The sequence below is a fragment of the Saccostrea echinata genome, unplaced genomic scaffold (genome assembly GCF_033153115.1).
Source record: "Saccostrea echinata isolate AGI-Se365-2 ecotype Australia unplaced genomic scaffold, CSIRO_AGI_Sech_v1 ptg000009l, whole genome shotgun sequence".
Lineage (NCBI taxonomy): Eukaryota > Metazoa > Mollusca > Bivalvia > Ostreida > Ostreidae > Saccostrea > Saccostrea echinata.
In genome coordinates this window covers 9,773,299-9,801,139 of record NW_026889758.1, presented here as the reverse complement: position 1 = coordinate 9,801,139, position 27,841 = coordinate 9,773,299, and the positions used below count along the sequence as shown (strand labels likewise).

At 34.6% G+C, this 27,841-nt stretch overlaps 2 protein-coding genes across 2 annotated transcripts in view; one reads left to right on the top strand and one right to left on the bottom strand.

Annotated features, from left to right (window-relative positions):
- Window positions 1–27,841, top strand: part of LOC133183268 (adipokinetic hormone/corazonin-related peptide receptor variant I-like) — an 86,007-nt gene that overhangs the window by 1,998 nt on the left and 56,168 nt on the right. The window lies entirely within an intron of this gene.
- Window positions 16–10,849, bottom strand: LOC133183983 (uncharacterized). Its single transcript, XM_061318855.1, has 2 exons — window positions 10,696–10,849; window positions 16–665 (listed from the first exon to the last, which is right to left on the bottom strand). The coding sequence occupies exons 1-2, from the start codon at window positions 10,847–10,849 to the stop codon at window positions 16–18; spliced, it is 804 nt and encodes a 267-aa protein (XP_061174839.1).

Sequence of the window (27,841 nt, the reverse complement as noted above, 5' to 3'; positions counted from 1 at the left end):
AAATGTTTGTTGCGATTAGCTACATGAATGTGGTAGGGACATTGTGAAGTTGGCCACAATCTCAATACTACCAAAGAGATCAATTCCAGAAAGTGGGTTAGTACGGAAACGATAGTCAGGAAAGAAGTTGTTCAATAGAGAGGGGGTAAATGTCATACTAAGCACAGCAGCTGGACGTATCCGGGCAGAACCGAAGTCGTAATGATGTTGGGCACATGTCTCTAGACCTCTTCCCCCAAACCATGTAAGGTTTGCAACGTCTTTGTAGACCTGAAATTCTGGCATTGCAGAAGCAGTAAACCATGTGATATTTGAAGAGAACTGTGATGAAAACTTCGCCCCATTTTTGGATATCGTATACGAGTGATTTGTCATCTTCATTGTTGCTTTGGTTGCATTTAACTTGTAAGCTACACCCGAAGAAATACTGTTGATTTCGCTGTCTTCGTATAACACAGCCTTATAGTTAAGAGGATCACCGCCTGTTTTTCGCTGCACAAACGGAATATCAAACTTGTATTCCAGGAAGTTACTTCGTAACCAGGGAGGGAAAACGAGCCCACAATCCAATTCGCGACCTATTTCCATCAGAATCGGATGTTTGTTTTCAGGCCATGTTGTCCATGTTGGTTTCATCAACACAATGTCGTGTAGAGTGTTAATGTCTGGAAATACACAAATATAATCTTTTTTTTTTTTAAATTCTACTTAGATTTATAGGGACAGCGTAGTAGATTATAATTGACAATATGGTGAATCGCGTCCCGATAAGGATAGATGAATATCCGGATTGGGAAATACTTCAATAAAAGCAATATTCTGTGCATTTGGACATCGAACCGAACGGGATCACTCGAATTTTTGACAGTTTCAAAATAATGGGTGTAAATATAGTGTAGCAAATATTAAAATTGAACAGGTTTAATTTGCTCTTTATGTGGTATTAAATTTGTGCAAAGAACTCTTTGGGATACCCTGATTTTTTTTTTTCACACCTATCCTATTTGATATGTAAATAAGCTAAATACGTGTCACTTTATTCCATACCTTTCTTAAAATGCGTATGACTGACATTACAATTTTTACATTACATTTGTTTTGCTCTATCATTGGATAACGGATGTCATGTGCCTGTAGTCTGTATTTCTCTGGACGGCGAACACACACAATATAACACCGACGCATACATTAGGCGAACGAACAAGTATGTGTATATGAGAGTAGCCAAAATTTAGACGGCAGCATGGCGGATCAAAACTACAAAATGTCATCCGTACACTGAAAACTTATGCTTTACGTTATTTTTCGTTTAAAAAAAAATCCAAGGGACAGCCCTCATCTCTATACTACATACTTGCATGCCTGTGCACTATGGCCCAAGAAATTGCAAATCAAACTAGATACTGCCCTCTACACAACATGAATCTCTTCCACTTACCCACCACCCCGGCCATCATTCTATTATCTGGAGAAAATGTCTTTGATATTATGCAAAACATCTCTTATGTGACGGTTAACATTATATACGATAAGGAATACATACAGGATATTGTGGTTGGTTATGGGGATGACAATATTTTTATGCCCCTGAAATCGAAGATTCGGGGTATATAGTTTTTGCCTTTTCCGCCCGTCTCTCTGTCTGTTTGTCCGCAAAAACTTTAACATTAACTTTTGATTGGTTGGAGCTATGGTTTTCATATTTCACAAGTGTATTCCTTGTTATAAGACCTTCCTTTGAGTACCAACATATTTGACCTCTTGACGTTGACCTTGGAGTTTGACTCACTTTTGCAGAAATTTACCCTACTTTTACCTTGGCCATAACTTTCGAACAGTTGGTGCTAGGGCTATCATATTTCATATTGTGTATTTAACGTGACAAGACCTTTCTAAGGGGGTGTAAATATATTTTGACCTTTTGACCTTAACCTTAGAGTTTGACCCACTTAAAAAAACGCACTTTAATCTTGGCCATAACTTATGAACAGTTACCTCTAGGACTTTCAAATTTAACAGGTATATTTCTTGTGGGAGGACCTTCCTTTGGATACCAACAATTTTGACCTTGGAATCTGACCTACTCTTGAAAAACTTTATTCTTTGCCATAACTTTGAACAACTGGTGCTAGGACTTTTATATTTTGAATGTATATTTCTTATGACGAAGTTTCCTCCTGTGTACCATTAATTTTGACCTTAGAGTTTGACCCACTTTTAGAAAACATTAACCTTGACGATAACTTTTGAATGGTTGGTGCTTGGGCTTTCATATACCAGGTATATCCATTGCGAAAAGTCCTTTATTTGGGTAACAACATTTTGATCTCTTGATCTTGACCTTGGAGTTTGACTTGCATTTGAGAAATTTTAACCTTCGCCTTAAGCTGCCATACGCGGACATCAGTGTTTCAGTCACAAGCACATCTTGTTGACATTTTTGCAGAGAGAAGCAAGCTAAGAGTGAAAACATTAAAACATCTCGTCTCACGTGAAATAAATTCCATATCAAACAACAGAATATGGAATTTTATGTTTATTACATTTTCTTTGTTTCCTTTTGCCTCTGTGTTTTAGTAACTCAATGTCGTAAGCTGCGTCGTCATGGTTGAACGATTGTGAGAGTCATAGCGAAGCGATTGTGATATTGAAAATTGTTAATTGCACCAATTCGGAGAAACTGGAGGGTTTGTTCCGTGTCAAAATGGTACATTTACACTCGCTATTTGTTACATCCAAAACGTTCAATAATTATTACAAACAGATTCTACAATGCCTAGATATTGTCCATCTGAAACATTGAAATGATAGTATGTAGTCTTTGGCAATCAGTCTATCAACAATATGTTGGAATTTCGATGAGATCTAATTGTGCTCCTTTATTAGCCGACCTGTTTTTATGTTCTTTAAATTATAAACAGAATTGAAAAACTTCTACATGATAAGATGAAAACTCTTGTTGTGGCTTTCAATTCAACATGTCGATGTATTGACGACGTTTTTGATTAATTAACAATAGTTATGACAATAGTTATAGTTAATAGTACAGCCGCAAAAAATAAAGTTACGTGTAAAAATATAGTACTTACTCTAACCGCTTCTTTAAATGACACAAACGCTAAATAACAAAAATGAAATGAGGCTTTTTCTATACAGGTAAACGTCAATGATAATGAATTTGAAAATTACAGTCTTTTGAAGAACAGCTTGATTCATATGCATAAGGTTTTTTGATGGTCAGTGTTGTCGTACCCTAGGTTCTCTAGACGACGAAGAAAAACAGGGCAGGAAACCAGACTGGTCAGTTTGTTTACCTTTGGCGGTGCCAGATTAACTCTGATCCTGAATAATCCGTGGTATAATGTCCCAATTATATATAAATTTGGTGTATCATTTAGATTTATACTGATTTGTATAAAATTATAATTTTCAACATTCTTTTTTTTATTTTTTCCATATAAGATGTCACTGAAGCCCTTATTCTTATTATAGTCTGTCCCACCAAGCTATTGTCACCACTTTTTGCAACATATCTCAAAATATATAAATACCTTGGCCTTCAGCCTAGGTCCGATCGATAGATCATTTTTTTTCCAATTTTCCTCCATTTATCCGAACCCTCGAGTTCAACCAGTGTATTGACACGGCGGCAAATTCAAAGTCTACGGGGATTTAACATTGCCAAAATGGCCGTCACTTCGGAAGGGGATCCATCATTATTCGTGGATTTCCGTACTTTACCGTCATTGACGTAATGACGTAACACACTTTCGGAAATTCTCTGCACTTACGGACGTCCGGAAAAGCATACCGCCCGAGACTTACCAAGCACATAATACACGTGTATTTTAAAATTAGTGATAAAATACGGAGTTTTAAGCATACATTGCATATCAACTGACAGAAGAAGTTTAAAAGAGCTAAACACTGCGACCCATTTGAATTCATATACTCAAGGATTCGTAAGTTTGAATGTTAAAAACATTCGAGGCTGCAAAATATAAGAGTGCCATGACTGCTTTGCCAAAACATGTAAGCGAATACGTTCTACAGAGTGTAAATGTAAACAAAATCTACAACTTTACCTTGCACTTATTCTCTTTAGAGAAGTGGACAGGCTTTCGCCTACATCCACTTCTCTTCGCAAGCCTTCATGTTTTGATTCTGGAAAACGTTTAAATCTCGAACCGGTGACGGTCTACACTTCAACTGATATTTCGTCTGAAATACGTCTGAATGTACGTAATAGACGTGTTATATTAACAATTTTAACATAAATACACACAACTGTCACAAGAAAACTGACCTTTAAGTATTGTTAATCCATTTTCACAAGTTCTCCATCCCGGATTTAAACTAATGTTTTTCTACCACAGCTTATTAGAAAAAATTGAAAATTTTAAGTCGGATAATTTGGAAAAATTGGCGAAGACGTATTTTAATGTTCAAAAAAAGTTTTTGACAATTCACTTTTGATTTAACATACCATTCAAAATTAATATTATTACCTTTACTTATTTTTACTATTTTAATACAATTCAAATGTAAATTTGAGCTTAAAAAATACTTCATTACTTCCTCACTGACAAAACTAAAAAATATTTTCTTTTATTTTTAAACGATATTAACTCTACCTTTCCCGAGAAATGAAATAAAGATTTAAAACAAAGATCAAAAGAATTTGAACGAAACTTGAGGAAATACTGTCTCGTTAGTGTAAACAGAGTAGACGATTTCTCTCGTTTCATTATTATTTTGTAAAAATAGTTTCCATTTTTATCCGAATTAAAGATTTATGAATACTTCAAGAGTTACTTGCACATAATTTAAATCCGGGATGGAGAACTTGTGAAAATGGATTAACAATACTTAAAGGTCAGTTTTCTTGTGACAATTGTGTGTATTTATGTTAAAATTGTTAATATAACACGTCTATTACGTACATTCAGACGTATTTCAGACGAAATATCAGTTGAAGTGTAGACCGTCACCGGTTCGAGATTTACACGTTTTCCAGAATCAAAACATGAAGGCTTGCGAAGAGAAGTGGATGTAGGCGAAAGCCTGTCCACTTCTCTAAAGAGAATACCTTGCACTGAGTAAATCCCAAACACAATATATATATATAGTTCAATGTAAACACGATTAAACATCTTGTCACTCCTATACATGTCCCGTAAGTGCACTTCCTGGATTTATATACTTATAACACTTATCACACCATATATATCCACCTTTGTTAATACTTTTTGAATCTTTGTGCAAAACAAGACTTGTAGTCTGCATCAAACTACGTCACCAGTGGATTTTGACCTTGCCCTTCGAAAACTTCCTGTATCGGCATTAGGTAAATCCGGGCCCTGAGATTTTAAACATTTTATATCAAGTCTTTCCATTAATAAATGCCAGAATACCAAAGATCAAGGACACACTCAAACATGTATGGAATACATTTTATATATTTTTTTTTATTATGTCTGTAGATTTTGCATGAATATGAACTTTTAAAATATAACCAGGGATCTCTACTAACTATTAAAGTATATAGGTCCCTGATATATAACACACACTTTTTAAAAAAAAAAATGCATATTTGCAGGAAATATAAATTCTTGTCGAATCCCTCTCATTTTATTTTTTCCAAACATTAAGAAAAAAAAAATAATTAAAAACTATAGACAAAATTAAATAAGCATAAATAATACAAAGCATTTTACAGCTGTTTTATTTGGAAACAAGAATTTAATTGTAGGATACAGAATAGCTAGCTGATGAAGACATCAGACAGACCAGCACAAGCAAAGATGATTAAACCACCCAAAGTACCGGCAGATACATGTATATGGCCTTCTATAGTTTTTGAAAATTGAAAAACTGTGCAATCATTTTATTGGGGGGGGGGGGGCATTAATTAGCTGTTAGTGGGCAGGCATTTAATTCAACTGGTTTGTGCAGACATAATTCATAAGGTTTAAATAAGGTTAAGGTTAAAATAAAATACATTAAGTTAAAGATTCAATGAATTGACAAGTTGAAAAAATAAGTATTTGTGGGAATATAAATTAGTGGATATGTTTGACCCACCTATCCTCCCCCAAGAACAATGATGATTCCACAGTAAATGCTGCCAATTACTTTTTTTTAAATACCAAATAATTGAGTTATGTGTCTGAATCTGACAAAGTAAATACTTGTTGAAGTTATGCTAATTTACATCTTCTTCTGTGCAAAGTAAATTCACACTGTAATAATTAAGGGTATAACATACAAATTCAGAAAAAGAAATGAAAGTCAACTGCTCTGTGGTGATGTTGTTTATGGTTTGAAAGTCCCTTCAGCCTTGGTACAATAGAAAAGTCTTGACTCATATTCAACACAATGAAGCCAAGAATGAAGCTATGAATGAGTTGGAGAGTGGGTATCTTGTTTTTTTTTTTATTTACACTCTTAACAGTTCTGTTGAAAATGGTTTCTGCCTTATCCAGTGTCCAGATCACTAAGTAGACTACCAGTTAATATTTGTTTCAGCCATCACTTTTGGTCTGAAATAGATAATAAAACACATCTTAAATGTTATTAAAATTCTTGAGAATGAAAATTTATGGTTAAGTAATTGAAGTGAAATTAAAGAATGAATTTCAATTCTACATGTACCAAGATACATGTAGTATAAATTATATACATATGGAAACTACAATTTTTATTTTCAGATTCCAGCCTGAAGTATGCAATTCAGACAGAGTAAAGACATTTTAATATTTTATATATACATGTACATGTATAACTTACTAGTCCAGAAGATTCCTGAGACTCTGTGATTCACTCAATTACATGAATGTCTTCGAGTCTGGTCATCATAACAATGTACTCCAATTTTAACCTTCAAAAAAAAAAAATTATGTAAATAAATATAAAGGCATAATCAAGTATACTTTACTTCTTTATTACAATGTGCTCATACACTGTATACAATATGCATCATATCAGTTTTCTGGCCTTTTATTTAGTACATGTATGCTAGAATACTGTACATAACTTTAATTTTACAAATGAATGTTTTGCTAAATTTTTCTTTTGGACATAAAGAATGGAGGCGTACAAGACGAGGATAATCCCCCACTCTAAGAAAAGACATTTCTTAATTCTTAAGTTCATGATGTTATATTTCACAAAAATTGTATTGTCAATATCATCTTTTACACATTTGCTTCTTTTATTTAATTGAATAACTTATTGATTAGTATTTTTTATTTTCAATTATGAAGGTATGTGGAAAGAAAAAAAAAAGAGCCGAAGGCTCTCAAGTGAGCTTTTCTGATCAAAGGGTGTCCGGCGTCTGCCATCTATAAACTTTTTCGACTTCTTCTCAAGAACCGCTGGGCCAATTTAAAACAAACCTGCAAATGTGACAAAGCACCCTTGGGTGAAGGGGATTTAAGTTTGTTCACAGGAAGTGCCATGCCTTCTTTCAAGGAGAGATAATGAAGAGTTCATGAAAATTTAGTGGCATCTTTAAAAATCTTCTCAAGAACCACTAGCTAGGCAAGAAAAGATGAAAATTATGTAAAAGCTTCATTACAAATTACATTACATGTACAATCAAGTTTATTCATATCATAACCCCGGGGGGGGGGGGGCACAAGAGGGGGGTGAAGTTTTATGTAGGAATATATGGGAAATGTCTTTAAAAATCTTCTTCTCGAGAACAGCTTTGCCACTATTAGTCATATTAATTCAGAAGCAACCTTGGGTAATGTAGAATCAAGTTACCCTCGGGTAGTGTAGATTCAAGTTTGTTCAAATTAGGGGGGTGGGGACACAACAGAGGGTCAAAGTTTCGCATAAGAATATATAGGAATCATCTTGAAAAAAATCTTCTGTTCTAGAACAGCAAAGCCATGATTAGTCATGTTATTATAGAAGCATCCTCAGGTAGTGTAGATTCAAATTTGTTCAATTTTAGGATGGGTAGGGTGGGGCCACCAGGGTTCGAAATTCACTATAAACAACTCGCAAAACACAAGTTAGAATTCCCAAATTGTGAGTTGAAAATTAGGTAACTCACAAAATCTTGTGAGTTGATTTTTTTTTTTTTGCATTGAAACTGTAGCAAAAATATATAATGTGACAGAACACAATACTTTTGATTTAAATCAGTAATTTAAATAAAAGTCACACTGTAGTTGTATTTTGTGTATTGTTCAGTAGTTACTTTTTCCTTAAGTTACATGTATTTAATTTATATAAATTTAACTTTATATGAAAATTGCGAGTAGTCTTATAAAATTGCGAGTTCACTTTGTTGGTACTCGCAATTATTTGCGAGTTGTAATTTTAGGGAGTTTCTAACCCTGGGCCACAATGAGCGATGAGCGTTTTACATAGGAATACATGGGGGGGGGGGGGGTCTTTAAAATTCTCCTGTTAAAGAACAGCAAATCCATGATTAGTAATATTGATATGGAAGTATCCTGAGGTAGTGAAAATTTAAGTTTGCCATTGACATTACTAACACTTTTTTTTTTTATAAATGTAACTCTTCCTTGAACTTTGAAAATTGTAATATATCTCACAGCAGAAGATTGTCCTGTATGCTCTCTTTCTTTATTGTTTGAACAAAATGGGTTAGCTATGGGGTAGATGTAAGTCAATGAATTTCAAATTATGAACTTTAAAGAAATACCCCCCCCCCCCAAAAAAAAAAATAATAAAGTTTTTTTTTTACAATACTGGTGAAAGAAAAAAAAAAAGAAATCTCAAGGGTTGTATACCAGGGAAACTTGCAGCGTTACCATATTATGAATTCCAACTTAACAAAAACTTGTTAGTGACAAAGAGGGGGGAGAACAACCAAAAAAAAAAAAAAAATCACACTGCCTTTCACATGAAGGGATGAAATGTAACTGCCAAGTTAGTACTGGAAGTGTGAATATTTCAAAATGGGAGTATTTGGGGCATGCCCCCTCCCCTGGAAAGTTTAGGATTAACGTAATAATTTGCATTCTGAGAGCTAATCTAAGTTCCTTTATTTTAGAATAAAATGCAGCATTCTTTATCCTCAACTTAATGTATATTTAATCGAAAATTTTCTGTAACTAAAAGGGGGAAATTTGACATTTTATTCATCAGGTGAAAGGATTGTTTACAATGAATTCTGTGGACCAACTGTTGCGTTTTAGATATGTTCCCTGTGACTGAAAGAGAAAGTAGACCTATCATATAAAATATTAAAAATCTTAAGCTTCTTACAAAAAAAGTCATTACCATTATAGATCTACTGAAAGTTTTCGTTTTCCCCCACTAGGCCTACTGTGCAGATATGCATTGTGCGCTTTCGCCGAATAATGCTTGATTTTGACAAATCATTACACTTGAAAACACTTCTTTTGTGGGTGTACTTTCAGAAGTAAAAAAAAAAAACTTACGTTTTCATCGAAGGAAGCTGTAAATTACACATCATGTCAACATCCCCTTTCTAGAGCAGTGCGTTATCCACAACTTGTACTGCATTGAATTCGGATTATTTTTCTCTCAGTTTATTAGAAAACTCGTCAAACATATTTGAATGCAAAACAATACTTATATTTTTTACCAAAACACACTGAATTGCTTTCGTTGAATTTTTAGGATTTTTTGTAATTTTAATTTTGAAAGAACGACTACTCCCTCGATAAACTGGTTTCCTGCCCCGTGATCTTGACGCAAATGGACGAGTTTACCATGTTAAATCCCCGTAGACTTTGAATTTGCCCCCGTTTCAATACACCGGTTGAACTCGAGGGTTCGGATAAATGCAGGAAATTTGGAAAAAAATGATCTATCTCTCGAACCTAGGTTGAAGGCCAAGGTATTAATATATTTTGAGATATGTTGCAAAAAGTGGTGACAGTAGCTTGGTGGGACAGACTATAGTATAATTTTTTTAAATCGACTTTGATTAAAGATGAGCAGGGTACTGGTAAATAAGTTGATATTACGGGATTTTCAAGTATCCTGTTTAAAGTCAGCAGTTCGCAAATTTTATAGTCGTTATAATGACCTTGTTTGCAAATACAATCTGTCTTTTGGTCGAATTTTGAAGGACATGTTTCCAATAAATTGTTAGGCCATTGTTTTCTTACCATTATGGCTACTGTTTACTCTATTAACCTGATCAATACAGAAGGCTCACGGTGTTTGTGACAAGTCGACATTCTTTGTCAGCGTATAATTATACTTGAAAACTTGGTAATAGAAGAGAGAGAGAGAAAGAGAGAGGGGGGATTTAAGGTAAAAAAATGGAAGTAAAAAAATTTCGAATGATTTTTTTTTTCATACATTCTGGTTCCTGGAATCATTTCAGACATTTTACATGTAACAATTCATATAATACAAAATATGGAGCAATTACACTGAGGGTTACAGTCCTTAATGAAATGAGAAGTGTGACCAGTGTTAAGTATTCGAACATCTTATTTAAATGATAAATGAATAGCTCCATCATGAATTGTCAATGACTTATGGATTACAACATCTCTACGTGTTTTATAATTTGTAGAATCATTTTACGATCTCTGCTATGAAAAGCATAATCATAAGGTTAGGTTTCATGTACTTGATAAGATTTATGGTTGCAATATTTTCCCATAGTTTCGGTCCTGAAATTGATATCTCAGAATTATTACTAATGTTTCCTGGTCTACTGTAGTTACTTACGCTCTATCATGCTGCGTACAGCGCTGGTAGGTATGGGGAGAATTACCCACCAGGCATGGTATGTTCCTCTTATGACGTCATCTTCAGTCCAAACCACACGGAGAACAAATGCAACAACCAATGAAACAATTAGGCAAAGACTGCTACACGTCATTAGGCCCTAATGTTAAAGCAAATAAAGCAAACTTGAATCACAGATAAAACAGAGAAACCTAAGCCAGAACTGCTAGGTGGGTAATATCCAATGTCGAATATGCTTTACGGATTTGCATTCAGTCTTTAAATCAAAGATACGACCTATTATAAAAGGCACAACCATAACTATCTTTGATATATGAAGATTGTTTCCGGACAATCAGCACCGTGGATAATCACGGTTAAGTATTTTTCCGTTATTATGCAATATATTGAAATATAGATCGAATAGGTGAAAGATTAAGGAGGCTACTTTGGCCTTTTAAATTGCTTCAAATATCTGGTTACTATCTTTTACTAAATGTTTTAGGGAGGAAATGTAGACTGATGTATTTGTCTATACATTAAAAAAAACCCTAAATGTCTCTTTGTCAATGAAATGAAGTTAAAAAAAATACTTAGATGTAAAAATGTTTAGTCATGTTTTTCATTACAATCCTAAGATTGTTTTGAAACATTTAGATGCTTGATTGGAATGAACATTTCAGATTAGTTTTGCATGTATCAATGCCTTTCTCCATTGCTTGTATGTAACCTGAGTATCTTCACAAAGGAAGCATAGAATCGTCATCAACATTACTGAAAAGATAATGTTCTGGTACGCCAATAAAGAAGTGGAATGAATTCCCGTCTTTTTTGTTAAGAGAATGTTGATCATCAGCCTAGAAATACATACTCTCATGGGTCTATTTCTCTGATCCCAGGCTTGTTCTGGACTCTAAACGGCTTGTTACATGTACCAGTGGTGAAAGATCGTATACTTTTTCGGTACTTGACAAAAGTCTTTGACTCTGATATTCCCCGACTGTGCCCCCTTCCCCACTTTTTTGGTCGACGTGATGGTAATTATTAAATAATAGTAGCATACGATTGTCGAATGACTTTTGTTTGTTACACTGTAAACTGCAAAATAAATTTAATCACCTGAGCCTCGCCTTACCAAATTTCCAGCATTTTCTTAAGCTTTTTCATTGGGGGGGGGGGGGGTGCAAACTGTTAACTTCCAAAGATGGTTGATTCAGTAGAATCATGTATAACATTTTTTACAAAAAAATATGCAAAATTTCCCTATTAAAATTTATTGCCATAAACAGGTACTAACTTAGCATTACAGAATGTTGTAAAGAACAGGTTCACATACAGACATATTTGTATATTACGAAGTATTCACATGTCGTTGATTTCTTTCTTTTGTTTCAGAAACTCAGATCAATGCAAAAATTCAAAGTCTTCGTTGCTATTATGGTATAGAATTGAAAAAAAAATATCTGGTTATTTTGTACATTAAGAACAATTTTTAATTTAACTTTATTTTCTACTTTATAGCATTCTGTTTCTTTCAACTAAAACCCCGAGTAAATGTCATCCTTAATGCAATATTTTACACACTTAAAACTACTTTATTTTACTATGTTTTGTATTTGGATATGGAATTTATTCCAGGAATGGGACAGACATTTATTTTCACGAGTGCGAAGTACTTTTGATATTTCCTATATCACGAGTGACATAAGTTTACTTACATATATACAAAACATTGAATTTTCTGTTTATTAGCTCTGTCTTTGTAACGCAGTGGGTCATTGGCAAGCAGTTCTTAGATTGGAAATGGTAAGCATAAATTTTAACAACAGTTTGGAGAAAGTTTGGCTGTTTTAGTCAGTGTTAGAATGGTGTATTTTGAAGGGAAGGAAAATTCAGAGTTCAGAGTTTACGCCGCAAACGTGTTATCTTCACAGTGTGAAAATAATACCTGTGAAAATATCGATCTGATTATAGTATTACATTGTTAAAAATGTAATATATGACGATATTTCAGGCGAAAACAAGTTTTGTTTAATATTGTTTCATGTAGATAAATCTTTGGTTATACTGTTGATTAACTGTCAACCAAAAGTTCTCATACTCACCTGCAGAACGATTTAGGCAGAAATTTTGTTCGCTGATAACACATTAAGAGTCTTATCGCTGTGTTTTGTACAAATTCTGGCCTACAAAGCCATTAAACTTCAGGGTTAATGTGTTCTTTCAGATCAGTGTATCAAATAAATTCCGATCAGTACTTCACACATTAAGGACATACGCAACGTAGTTTGAACTTTATTGTCTTTTTCCCTGGAGTTGAAGAGTTCCAATACTTAAAGGAATTGTGTGCTACATTTGTAAGTCTATATATGCTGTTGTACACTTCTTCTAAAACAAGTTTGGATAAACAAAACAACTAGTATATGTGTTTAGTAATTTTTGTGTATTTTTCTTTGAATTATACAAGAATTTTCATCAATTGATATCTTTTCAAAACCCCTGGTAATGCATGCTGATTTTTTGTCGACGAACATCTGATGGCACTATGATCTTAAATTAAGAATATCTTGAAAAATTATCAGTAGGTAAGGTACGTTGCGTATGTCCTTAAGCTGGATAATTTTTCGATGATGCGAAACAGTTCACACAGTAGTATGTACTAGATTGATTGTATGTTGCTTAACGTCCAGTTCGAGAATTTTTCACTTATATAGAGACGTCACCGTATGCGCGGTGAAGGGCTTCTTTATACCTAAACTCGGCACTCAAGGCCATTGTCACAGGGTACGTTCTTTATCGTGCCAACGTCTACCGTAACACGGTACATCGGTTTTTAAGGTCTCATCCGAAAGACCCTTGACTTTCACTTCTAGTGCCTGGGGCTTGGCGAAGGAACAGTCACTACCTATATTTACGCCTTAGGTTTGACGCGGTGCGGCGAAGACTCGAACCTGGGCCTCCCGATCACGAAGCGAACGCCCTACCACTAGACTAATTATGTACAAGAAAAGTTATTCTTATATAGAAACAGATTTAACTTGCGCGCAATTATTAGTTAAAAATAAATGAAATTCAGCATTAGATTTTTTTTCCTTAGAACACTAAAAGGTCATCTGAATCACTCAGGTATCCTATTGCTATATATCTATTCTACTGCGGTTCTTACGCCGTGCGTCGGTCGAAGACTTTTGAACATTTTCAGCTCCTTCTCTGGTACCACTGAAGCAATTTCATTCAATTTCGGTACATAGCATCTATGGGTGAAAAAAAAAAAAGAAATACACTGTAGTGCATTTCTTTACCTCTGCCTTCCTGGATCCATGTTTCAGACCTTAGGGCTGTGTATGTTGGTCACGTATTGTTGTACATGCATTATGTCTTTGAAAACCATTTTCTCTATACTCATGGACATTAAGCAGGTAAACTTGCTTATGATATACTCTTATCAATCTACCAAAATTGTAAAATTCGTTGCTTCTGGGTGGGTATAAGTAATCATATATTGAAAATTCATTACATCTATTCTTTGAAAATGTTAGTTTCTAAAGAAGCTCTACCGGGGAAGTGATTGTAAGATTACAATGAGTGAATAACCCTTGACCAAAATTGTAAAAATTAGTGTACCTGAATCCAGCGTTATTTTAGGCCCAGTATGGGACTAACCTGTTCATACTGAAAATAATGACACCTTTGAAAATCATATTTTTATTCATGGACATCTTAGACAAACTGTTTAAGTGATTATAATTAACACTTGACCATCTACCAAAATTGTGAAACTCATGACTCATTTGAACATGGTTTAGGCCCTGGTTGTGATAATTTTGTCATATATTAAAATACACATATATATACAACTTTGATAATTTTCTTTACTTATTGACATGTGAAGGCAAACTGTTTGCATGGTTTTAACAAATACTTGACTATTTAACAAAATTATAAAACTGATGCTTCCTGGGTCCAATGTTTAGGCTTCAGGGTGTAAAATTATATAAGAGGCCCAAGGGCCTTAACGGTCTCCTGAGTATAATGTAACGATCCATAGATTAAAACAGAATAAGCTGATAAAGGTATGTTGCCCAAAAACAAGAGAAAAAGGATAATCAGGGATCAGCAAAATATTAATTTAGTACTCAATAACAAATCTTAAAGTTGATCTAATTGCCTGTACTTTCCCCCATTTGTCACTATCCTCATGCAGACTAATCAAAACTGCACTATTAGTTAACACATTTCATTCCCCCTCGTATTGGCCTATCTTGGCCTTTAAAGATTATCTATTGTACAAAGATTTGGTATTTTTGTACCATTTTCATTTATCTATTATTCAAAAGTTTACTTGACCATTAAAAACTATGAAAGTAATTTTGTATTAAATATTATAAAATTTCTTGTATAATTCTGTTATTCAATTGACCTTTTAAGTTACATTATTTACAGTGATTAACTATTACAGGTGAATAGCAAAGGGGAATAACTTTTTTCAGTAGAAATTATTAAATTGACCAAAGGGTACAGAATTTCAAAATCTGGTAAAAACACCCTTGCTTATTACAACTTTATATACTCTATTTGAAGATTTTCAAGGAAATAATCCATTTTCACTATAGATTCAATATAGCCCCACCCTAATACCAATCCCCCTGACCCAGGGGCCAAGATATTCACAATTTTGGAAGAGGCACTCTTGCTCATCATAACCATGCATTTGGTATGTTTCCTTAATAACAATGAGCATAAAAGATTTTCAAACAAATAATGCATTTCTACTATACATTCAAAAGAGCCTCAACTTAACACCAAAATTCCTGCCGCCGGGGTTATGAATTTCATTTTTTTTTTTTTTTAAGATTTTCTTGCTCATCATAACCATGCAATTAGTTTTTCTGTTAAATACCCGGTGGCGGAAAAGAAGATTTTCCAAAAAATATAAATGCATTTCCACTATATATTAAATTGACACCTCCCCACCCTCACACCAACATGAACCCTTGACCCTGGGACCACAATTTTCACAATTTTGGAAAAGGCACCCTCGATCATTATAACCATGTACTTAGTTTATCTGCTAAATACCCAGGAGCAGAGAAGATTTTCAAAGAATTAATGCAATTTCACTATATATTGGAAGGGGCACCTTTGTTCATCATAACTGTATATTTGGTTTTATCTGCTTAATACCTAGGAGTAGATAACAAAATTTTCAAAAGAAATATTGCACTTTCACTATATAATCAATAGAGCCTCCTCCCACAGAACCCCTCACCCAGGGGCCACAAATTTCACAATTTGAAAGAGGCACCCTTGATCATCATAACCCTGCACCTAGTTCATCATCTTTATATACAGGGAGAGAGAAGAAGATTTTTAAAGAATTTATGAATTTTCACTATATGATCAATAGAACTCCCTAACACCCGAACCCCTTACCCAGGGCCCATGAAATTCACAATTTTCGAAGAGGCACCTTTTTTTCCTCATAACTATATACTTAATCATCGGCTTAATACCCAGGAGCAGAGGAGAAAATTTTCGAAGGATAAATGCATTTTATCTATATCATTAGAGCCCCGTCCTAAAACCTGAACCTTGGCCCAAGGGCCATGAAATTCACAATTTTGGAAGAGGCACCCTTCCTCGTCATAACTATGCATTCAGTTTGTTTGCTTAATACCAAAGAGCAGAGTAGAAGATTTTTGAGAAACAATGCACTTTCACTATATATTCAACAGAGCCCCGCCCTAGTACCAGAACCCCTGACCCTGGAGCCATGAATTTGACAATCTTGGTAGAGGGTATAATGCTTATTACAATCATGCCAACAGTTTGACTGCTTGATGTCTAGGAGTGAAGAAGGAGATTTTTAAAGTTTACATTCATTTTAGTGGTTTTGGTCGCACCCGTCAGGCCCCAAGGGTTTAGGGACCATGAAATTCACAATTTTTGTTCCCCTTCACCCATAGATGCTATATGCCAAATTTGGTTGAGCGGTTTGAGAGAAGAAACTGAAAATGTTCAAATGTTAACGAACGACGACGGACGAAATCAGATAGCAATATGTCACATGAGTAAACTCAGGAGACCTAAAAATTCATGTCACAGTGTCCAGCAGTCAGGCCCCAGGGTAGGGCTATGTTCATTTGTTGAAAATACATTACGCATTTGAAAATCCTCTTAACTCCTAGACACTATGTTTGCATACTTATAATAAACAATAGACATTCTTACAAAATTGTTAAATTTAAGATTCCTATACCATGGTTCAGTACCCAGGGTGGGGTTAAGTTAGTAATGTGTCAAAAGTTAATTATATCTTACCTTTAGCAGGGAAATTGTTTGTATTATTATAACAAGTAGATAGGCCTCCACAAAAACGTATATTTTTCATGTCCTCGGGGACCAGGGACAAAGCCCCATGGTGGGCCTTAGTTGGTCATATGTATTGAAATCAACTATACAGTGTACTTGGTCTTATTTACTCCTGAACTTCTACTGAGCAAGCAGCATGGTTATGACATGATAATAGAGTCCTCACCAAACTGCAAATTTCTTAAAATCGCCAGCGTTTCGCGGTCATTAAAAGCTTTTCATTCTAGAGTCGTGGAGTGATGAGTTGATCATTACAGTGCAAGGTTAGAATCCCAGTGCGGGAAGTGGACCGTCTTTTGGATGAGACTGTATGAAACGAAATCCTGTGTTGCAGTAGTAGTAGGCACGAAAAAAAATCACTCACTTTTCAATGGTCATTCAATGTCATTATGTAGCGTACCAACTTGAGTAAAAAAAAAATCGAAGGGACGTACATGTAATGCAAAGATAAAAAAAAGTCTGGGTTTTAATTTATCGTGGGGAATGGTTGTATAAAGTGTTGAAAAGTCGTACATTTTGAAGTTATTGATTTTGGTAAAATTTTGTGATTTAAAATTTTCTAAAAGTTACATAGAGTTTTTAAGTATCCACATCAGATTTACACCTCTTGTCTAAGAAATTGTTGTACAGTACTCCTGAAGCTTCTCCTTCACTGCTGTAAATATTTTAGTGAGGAGTAAAGAAAGAGGCTTGGTAGAACATTTATTTGAACCTGCTATGTATCGTTGTTTGTAAGGATTTTTATGAAGTTTAGGAATCCAGTTTAGGTGTGGTAATTCAAATTCATTTTGATTGTCTCGGGAATATTAAAAATATTTTAAACTGACATGATTTTGAAGAAATTCTTCCTTAGAAAGGGAGATATGTTGGATTACCACTTGCAGAATTAAATCCCAGTTCCTCTAAAATACAATTAAAATAATGAGCCTTACAAACAAAGACAATGTTGTTACCTGCTTTGTCAGCTGGAACCAGTACATACTGATTGTGTAATCTATCTAATTCTTTTTTCACTTCTGAATTATTGAAGAAGAAGGATAGATGGTTTTCATATTGTTCCTCAATCGCTCAATGCGAGATTTTAACATCCATCTGATACTTTAAATCAATTCTGACAAAGTGTCAAAGTCTTCTTTTTCATGTTTGGCCCATCGCCTGGCGTAATCTTTCACAGTATTCGTAATATTTATGAAATTATGAAGTTGAAAGATCGGGGTTATTTTTTTTTTAAAGTAACTGAAACTTCAAGGTCTAAGTCATGGGTTAAACCCCTTCAAAAGTTATTAACAATGTTAATTTTTTTTAAAATTAGGTTAAATTTCAAGGTTAGAGTTACGGGGACAAAATTATAGTACACTTGGAAAAGTCTTGTCACAGTAGTGAACATGTCAAATGTGAAAGCCCTATCATCTCTTATTCTAAAGTTTCTTAATATGTTGAAATTTTTGAATAAAAGGCCAAACTTCAACGTTAAGGTCACATTGTCAACAATTATAACACATATGGAAATTCTTGTCACAAGTAATACACATATGAAATATAAACACCCTTTTGTCATTCAAAAGTATTGACCAAGGTTAGAGTTATGTTATAATTTTTAAAAATAAATCAACTTCAATGTCAAGGCCACGGGGTAAAAAATTAATGGTATAATTGGAAAGGTCTCGTCACAATGTTAAAACAAAAATGTGAAAAATGAAATCCCTATCTTTCATTCAAAAGTTATGACCAAGGTTAAAGTTTTAGTAACTGACAGATGGGTAGACTCAGAGGTGAACAAGTTAAATTGATGCAAAGCATCAAATCGGCCGCAAAAATATATCAAGAATTTCGCAAAAAGAAATCCAAAGGAAAAATTCAGAGTAGAAAAAAAGTATATGTACCATATGCATGGTACATTTCTTTTGAAAACTGTTCCATTGTCTTACTTTTTCTGCGCAATTATGTAAAGTGCAAAAAAAAAATCGTTGTGTCATATGCAACTGTAATTAATGTATTCCAAACAAAATTCACTTCCTACTGAAAACTTTTACAATTTATTAGTTATTTTAGGCACTGTAATTCATATCCGGATACTCAACACGTTTTGTTTCTATATCTTATGCACGCCCATCTTGGGGAGCAGTTCATGCAACTTTTTATAAAATCATAAATTAATGAATTTCTGATGAGAAATGAAAGAAACAAATTGAAACCTAATAACAACCATTAAGACAAAATTTAAAGCGATTTTTTAAAAATTTTATTCATGACTTTTATGTTTATTATCAATAAAGAATTATTTCATTGAGGCAATGAAAAAATAACGCCTCAATTCCCCATGTGCACATTCTAACACAATTACAAATAGATCGGCCGCTCCTGCGGCCGATAATGAGATTTAATGTCACTTCGCTTTCAAGAAAGCGGAGGACAAAAAAAATCACTGCACGTATAGCGGTAATTGGAGTAAAACCTTTTAAATATCCACTTTCAAGGATACAATAAAAATTATGCTAAAAAATATTATACAAGCATGCCAGATATTGTAAATATTTGTATAAAGGAAATGAAATTGAAAAATAAACTTTTGTAAAGGGCTGTCTTATTACCCTGTGGACAGCTACCAGGAATAGCGTTGGTAATAGGGGACAACCTTCTTTAACCTCATTTTTTTTTTTTTTTTTTTTTTTACAAAATGATTCTATCAGTTAGAGTTCTTTTATGAATTATTTGTACTTTGGACTTCGTACAATGTCTTTATCATATTGTCGATCTTAAAATTAACTGGGATTCCATAATATCTTAGTAGTTTGAAATAAGAAAAAAACCTCTCGCTATTGATGATATCTAATGCTTTTTCAAATTGTTTAAGTTGATGTAGTGTGGTTATTGATACTATAAGTATGTGTAGTGTAGCTTATTGGTCTTTGAAGATTCTGATCGATCTAAACCTGGTTCGTTCGACTCTTAATACCTTGTTTTTTGCCTCTTTTATTCTATTCCAAATAACACTGTAGAATTTTGCTTGCTACACAAAACAATATGACGTTTCTCCATTTTTGCAGAGATCAAGATCCCTCTTCTTTGGTATATATAGTTTGACAATCAGTTCCTTCTTCCACTACATCCAATTAGGGATTCTCTCTGCTTCTCATAGTTTGTTTAACAGTCTATACATATATCTTTTTTCTCTTTTGTCCTCTAGACCCCAATGCCTTAGTGAGTATTGGTCTTACAGAGTTTGGTCTTTTAAGTACTTTTTTGATATGTTTGTTTTATCTATTTAGTTATTCCTCTAGATCTAGGTTTACCAATATTTTCTTATTAACCGGGTTTGCTTAACCAAATTTTACTCTTTCCGTAAGTTTTTGTGATGTTATAAAAGTCTTCAAATCTCCTCATTTAGAAAGCCTCTTTTTATGCCTCCGCAATCGAAGAAAGTTTTTGCTCTGTCCGCCCGTCTGTCTGTCTGTTTGTTTTTGTGTTTGTCCGCAGAAACTTTCATCTTGCCCAAAACTTTTTTTGGTTGGAGATACGGCTTTTATATTTTATATGTGCATTCCTTGTGAAAGGTCCTTTCTTTGGGTACCAGCATATTTGACCTCTTGGCATTTACCTTGGAGTTTACCTACTTTTGTAAAATTTTACCAAACTTTAACCTTGACCATTACTTTTGAACGATTGGTGTTAGGACTTTTATAATACTTTTTATACATTCTTTGTGATAAGACCTTCCCTTAGGTATCAACAATTTTGACCTTTTGGCATTGTCCTTTTAGTTTGACTTACTTTTGAAAAACTTTAAACTTGGCCATAACTTTGTAACGGCTAGGGCAAGAGCTTTCATATTTCACAGGTGTATTTCTTGTGACAAGACCTTCCATTGGGTATCATTTACTTTTACCTTTTGACCTTGACCTTGAAGTTTGACGTACTTTTGAAAAAACTGTAACCTTGATCATGAGTTTTGAACAGTGCTGCTAGGGCTTTCAAATTTCACAAGTGTATTTCTTGTGTCAAAACCTACCCTTAGGTACCAACAGTTTGGACCTTTTTTCCTCGACCTTGGAGTTTGACTTGCATTTGAGAATTTAAGCCTTAGCTGTGAACTGCCTACAGGGGCATCAGTGTTTCACAAACATGTTGTTCTTGCCTGCAGTTATAATCGACCTTTTTGTCCAGCTCCTGATATTTATTTTGGAGCTAATGTCTTTGCAATATTGTTTTGCATCCTTGAATTTCTTTTTTGTATTTCCTTAGCTTCCTGCCATTTTTTTATGTGACATACTAGTAAATTCTTTCATTTGATTGAATATTTTTGCTAGGATTTCAACACTTGTGATTTTGAAAATGTCTTTGCCTTTATCCAATTCATTTATCGAGGTCTTCTGTGGTATCTTGACTTTGAATTCGATTCTTTAGTTGGATTTAGAATTTTTCTTCGATACATGTCTTTAAGGTAGAACCTATATCGGAAAAGTCTTTGTCACAAGATTTTCAAACTTTTCAAAGTGATAAATTAGCACTCGCTTATCAATCATTAAAAAAGATATGGCATGTTTCCTTGTTATTAAACGTAGTGCAGCCTGTGCAACTTGGAATGATAATTTTACAATGCGACTACATATTTTCAGCCATTTTTAGGGGTGCATGGTCATAAAAAGAATATAGAAAATCACAAAAATACTTCTTAAAACATCGTCATTTATAGTCTTTATTAACTGAACCGTATAAGCAATATTATTCAAGAATAAATTCTTTTTTTATTCAATTGACATAACAGATTTAGTCCACATTTTAAGTTTTCAAAGAATATAGGCAAATGTGCTCAATATTTTTTGAGTCAATTTACAACCTAAATTTGTAAATATTTTTCAAAAGTCTTTGTCAGAATGTTTTTAATCTTAAATATGATGAAGAATATACCCAATATACAGTTTATGTAGAAAATAAAGTATTTTCATGGAATTCAACTTGAAATCATGTGAAAAGTAATCCCGATACCTATATTCAATTTAATATTATTAAAAAGAAGAAGCCAAGAACATACAAATTGCCGTTTTCTGAGAGACTGTAGGCAACCTGGATACATTTCCTTTGTCTGATATGGAAAAAACTCCCGTATTCATGACTGGTTTTCTTAATTTTTCATCGAAAATGACAGTTTAAAATATGATTTTTCGTCTTGTTTATCTACAAATTAAGCCCCGAAACACCTTATTTGACCAAGCTCAAGTTATAAAGCATCATTAAAGGAATTGATTTCTCAAATTTGAGAAATCTGTAGCCACCTTTCATTTACTAGATCTTGACCTTAAAGATTTTAATGTGTCATTTAAAATTTCTTCTCACTATCGTAGTACTAGCTACATGTATTTACTCTTGATAAATTTACAATTTAGAAACGATATATTGCGGGATTGAATTGTATTTGAAACGTCATTCCGCTTTTGTTTTAAAATATGATGTTTCAGATGTCTTGTACAAAGCTTACTTATAACCATAACATATCACAAAATATCCAAAGTATGATAAATATCACAGTAAATCGTTCGTATGTGAATCCCAGTAGTATAGAAATGTCGCCATTTTGCCTTAGCGGCAGCCATCTTGAAAATGACGGAAATTGCGATGGTCAACGATGATTTTTAGAAACAGTGTTATCAGATAGATACTTTCAAAATTTCATGCTTTTCTCTGAAAGTAATTGAGTGAAATTTTGCTGTAAGCCGCTACACCATCTCCCGTTCACCTTTTTTCCGACTCTTTGTAACTCAAGCCCAGTCTATCCCGATACGCAATAATGTTTCGTAAGTGCAAATGATAATAATAATAAGAATAAAAAAAATTCACTCAACCTTGGTATATCATTGGATCTGGCCTTTGCCGAAACGCATGCACATTTGACAATTTTTATTTGATGTATGAAGTAGTAATTTTTAATAAAAATCATATTTGCAAATAAATGAGTAGATAAATATTTAAAAATATATTTAAAAATCAAATACTTCATACATGTATATCTATTTACTCGTATTATTCTAGAACTCAGTTAATCAAGCTTAGGTAACTTGCTACCTCTACTTCTCTGAAAAACATACTATTTCTGTACTCTGCATTCAGCCAAGATGACCACTCTCAGATTTGCAATCTTTTTCTTTGCAAGTCATAACCTTAAATGTGCCTCTTCCCCTCCCTGAAAGATTACTTTTAGCCCCACCCCACCCCCGCCTCCCCACACCAAAAATACCTCACTTTTTGTAAGTATTCGATAAATTTATTTATTTTCTGTTTTTAAAAGTCTGTAATGCACTTTTTATCAATATGCATGGTCTCTGGCAACCAATATCTGCTTTCTTACCCGATGTCGTTTGAACTTCACAACTTTGAAAAACCCTTCGGTAGAACTGAGTCACGAATGATAAGAAATTTTAAGCAAACTGGTTAAGTAGGTTATTAGTAGTCATTTGCATGTAAGCGATTTGCATCACGTTTCTACCGTTTATGACACCTTAAAACTCGGGGGTGAATGCTCACATGCTATAATGCATGATTCCATGGTTCTGTGAGATCATTGGCTGTTGTTATTGGATCAGAGACGTGTGGGGGGTATGGGGAAGTCTTTATTACCAACACTTATTATGTACAGGAAAGGAAGACATGACTTAGCAATATTTGCCTCCAGGTCTGCAGACATATTGACTGACACTTCTCTACATGACGTCGTCCTGATGCATCCTTAAACCTTCTTATCTTTTATTTACAGTTCCTCTTGAATTTTGTCTGTTCATTATCTCAATACAACTGTGAAAGTAAGAACTGTTATACCTTTAAAAATTGGTTCCTATATAAATCTTTACTAAAAAAAGTCTAACATTTCCAATGTTTTACCGAGCGGTCATAAAAAATTGATGTTTAAATTGACTACAGTAAGATATTGGACCTGTCGATAAGATACATGTATTGGACCGCTTACGTCACATTGTGACCTATGCCTAGGCCTCCTTCGCACATCTGTTACAACCTTGATTCTCCTGTATATGCTGACAATGCCCTAGGCATACGACGCATACGTGCACGAGGGAGAGAGCTTCGATGTAAAGTTGACGAGCTCACAAACCAAAATCGCGCAATCGGTTTCTTTCAGTTTTAGGTGAATGTAACGATTATAATTGCCTATGTATCGACAGCGGTTTCAGTGATGTGGCGATAGCACGTAACAGGATGAATAGCCCAATCTTGACGTGGTGCTGTTACGCGCAATCAGGGTTGGTTGGAAACCCTTTCAGTTCCTCATTGGCGACGGCTAAGACGTTCTATGGTGGGAAAAATCATAAAAAACTGCACAGCAACCTCTTGTTGTCTTTTTCTTTACTTGGGTAATGCAATAGCTAGACCCCATAGAACTTACGTCAACCGAACCATGATTGGAAGAAATTCAAATTGAACGTAAATATCGAAAAACGATGTGTATACCTCCAGTTTATCAAGTTGTATTACAAAATTTATTGATAAACCTGTTATCATCAATATGCACGTGGTTTTTTTTTTTTTTTTTTTTTTTTTTTTTTGTGTGTGGCTTTTTACTACTTTCCCTACGCGATCATACATTTCACGGTTGAGTTATTCTGTACACAGATTTTAGTGCACAGTAATGCCTAGGTCACCGATGGTCGGGTGACCAAATTTTTCTCGTATCGCCGGCTGAAAAACACTATCGGCCATCAGTGGTATCGGGTGACGCGGAGCAGTCACATTAATTCCTAAGAGCACCGATAATTTTCAAAAGTTAAATATATAATTCTAAGTCGAGCAACAGTCGTTCGATCATCGTTCGCTAAGCCGCCGTTTGAATTTTCTCCGTCGGTCGACATTTACGAAAACCTAATTCTTAAATGTCGACCGATCGACTTAACTGCCAATGGTCGGAAGATGATCGAAGGTTGGTCGACAGACTATTCAACTACTTCATCAATTGAAGGAATTGGCCACCAACGCAGAAAAAATTATAACATGACCCGACAGACACAAAATTGGTCGGCTGACGAAAAAAGATATCAAAATCAGGCAAGACAACAGCCGAATGTCGCCCGGAGAATCCTATTTTTGCCTAAAAAACCGTCGGCCGTTGGTCGTTTTTGGAAATGTGACTGAGATTTAACCAAGATACCCCTCTGACCAGTTTTCATAATTTTTGGTCAGACAGTCAATTTTTTTTCTCATGTTATGTTACCCTGCGTTCATAATAAAAATGAGGTTTCGGTAAAGCTTTAACTGATTAAAACATTCTCCCATTGTACATATATTCCACGAGTAAACTATAGACATTCCAGTCTAAAGTCTTTGGCCAACCTGTCTGTCACAAATTTTTCAAGGGTTTTGGGGGCCGAACCCTCGTAAATCTTGGTTCGACTTTCGGTCAAGATGTATGGATACTTTCAAAAGAAGTATCTACAAAACTGCTGAAAAGATTTTTTAAAATGGTATCAATGAAACACGAGTAATAGAGATAAGGTGTTTGATTAGAAATCTTTTTAGATAGTTCAGCTTTTGTGGTGCTGAGTAGTAAAACTATTAGAAGAAGAGCTTATTTTATTTATTGAAGAGAATTTTTTTCAGATTGGTGTGCATAATCCGCTTTTTTCCCCTTTATTTTTCCCGCTTTGTTAGCATGATTTTGAAGAAAACTAATGCTCCAATTAAGACCGCGGAACATAAACTGGCAAAATTGGAAATATACAGCTTACGTCTTTTCCATCCGCTATAGTCAAAACATTTAATGATAGACAAGTAATAGCTTTTCAAAAAGCTTGCCTGACTAATCAATCAATATCTATGGAACGTATATGCAAGATTTTTCCGTCATCAAGGAGTGACATAGTTGCGATACTTCATTATACAAGATGTACAATTGACTTTCTCAAATGTCAGAACCAAATACTACAGATTAACGAATATCTAAGACATGCCACTATTTGGTCATTTATTAGTTAGCCCACAGGCTGACTAGTTACGTTGGGATGAAACTGCAAGTGCGCTAGCGTAGATTACAGGCAAAGGCAGATCCAGCACCGGCGCGCCTGGCGTGCGCCCCCCCCCCCCCCCCCCGTTTGAATATTTTGTATGTAGAACTTATATGTTTATTATGCTCAAATCAAGGAAAAAACACCTCTTATTTGTAAGAATGCGTCAGCTTCCGGGAGCTTCACCCCCCCCCCCGAACCCCCATCAGGGCTTTGCCCTGGACCAACTTGGGTTTCAATACAGCCCCCAGACCCCCTGCCTTCTACTGCACCCTCCTGTTATGAATTCCTGGATCCGCCACTGATAATTCTGAGAAAAATAGTTAGATGATTCCTAAGAAATTCATATTACATGTACTCTCTCTTACTAGAGGGCGCGCTTCATGCACACTCGACGACGAAGTAAATTATGAACAGTTTTAACTGGGAAAGTTGTCTTGAAGTGTTTGAGACAAAGATGCTTCAATGCTGCTCTAGAAATCAAAGTAAATGACCTGTACACTTTATCGCTAGCGCAAAACAAGATACTAATAACACCCCCCACCACCCCCGGACAAAACTCACGCGATGATGATCTTACCATATACATGTATTATAAATGAGTTTAAAATACATCTTTATATACAGTTTTGAAATTGTTAAGTTTTTCTTTTCAACCGATTTCAGGACCTTTCTCATAATTATAATAACCTGCTTTTAATGAAATGAAAACCAGTACAGATCATGATGTCGTCTTCATTTGGCCGATTCTTTACTTAGAACCTTACGGGAGTGAAGCCCATTCCTCTAAGGGCACTGACCTACACTCTTGTCACTGTATTAAAAGGAAATCCTTGTTCATCACATGGCCGTAGGAACCGGGGGGGGGGGGGGGCACGGGGGGGGGGGGGGCGTGCACCCAATAATTTCGCCAATATATACATTACTATAGAAAATATAGCGACCATATACTTGTGCCCCCTGAATAAAACCGTCTGATGACCTTTTTTTTTTTTTTTTTTTTTGCTTGTCAAGGAAATTTTGGTTGATAGTGCCTCCTCAATTGAAAATGTATGGCTGTGCCTCCTCAAACTAAAATTGCTTCCTACGGGCCTGCATCACAAAGCATGAAATAATATGCTACTCGCTGACTTTCTAAGCTTTCTTAAAAACCTAACCTTGTAACGTACATTATTAATAAATGATATATTGAAAAGAAAGGCGAGGTAGAAACAGACTGAATCAAGAAGGGATGTCCCATTTACTAGGTGGAGGGAGTTTGTTTATGATTAGACTACGTTGTAGTCCACTTAATTATGGGATAAATAGTAAGAATAATCAGCAAATCCATTGCTTTAGTGTTGCCTGTCCATATAAAATTTGTTCTCTTAAAAATGAGGTGAAATTTACTGTTAATAAAAAAATCTGGAGCTTAAGAATCGTGTTAAAAGAATAAACATTATTTATTTCCATAGAAGTTATCACACCCATTCAATAGAACAACCCAAGAAAAAGGTGCGAAGATAATTCACGTGACATTTGGCCCGAAATGATTGTGTCACCCCTTTCGTAGAAGGCAAATGGACTGATCCAGTAGTTTAGAAACGCAGAAAAAATGTTACACGGACATGTCCTTACAAAGAAACGCAAAGAATAAACATGTGCATGCAAAAAACTAAAGGGTTTAAACACATCATTATTTTGCATCAGTTATATGATTCTTTCTCCTGCAAACTGTATTTGTTTAAATGCAGGGAACAAATTCCGATGTAAATCAGCTTGCATAAAAT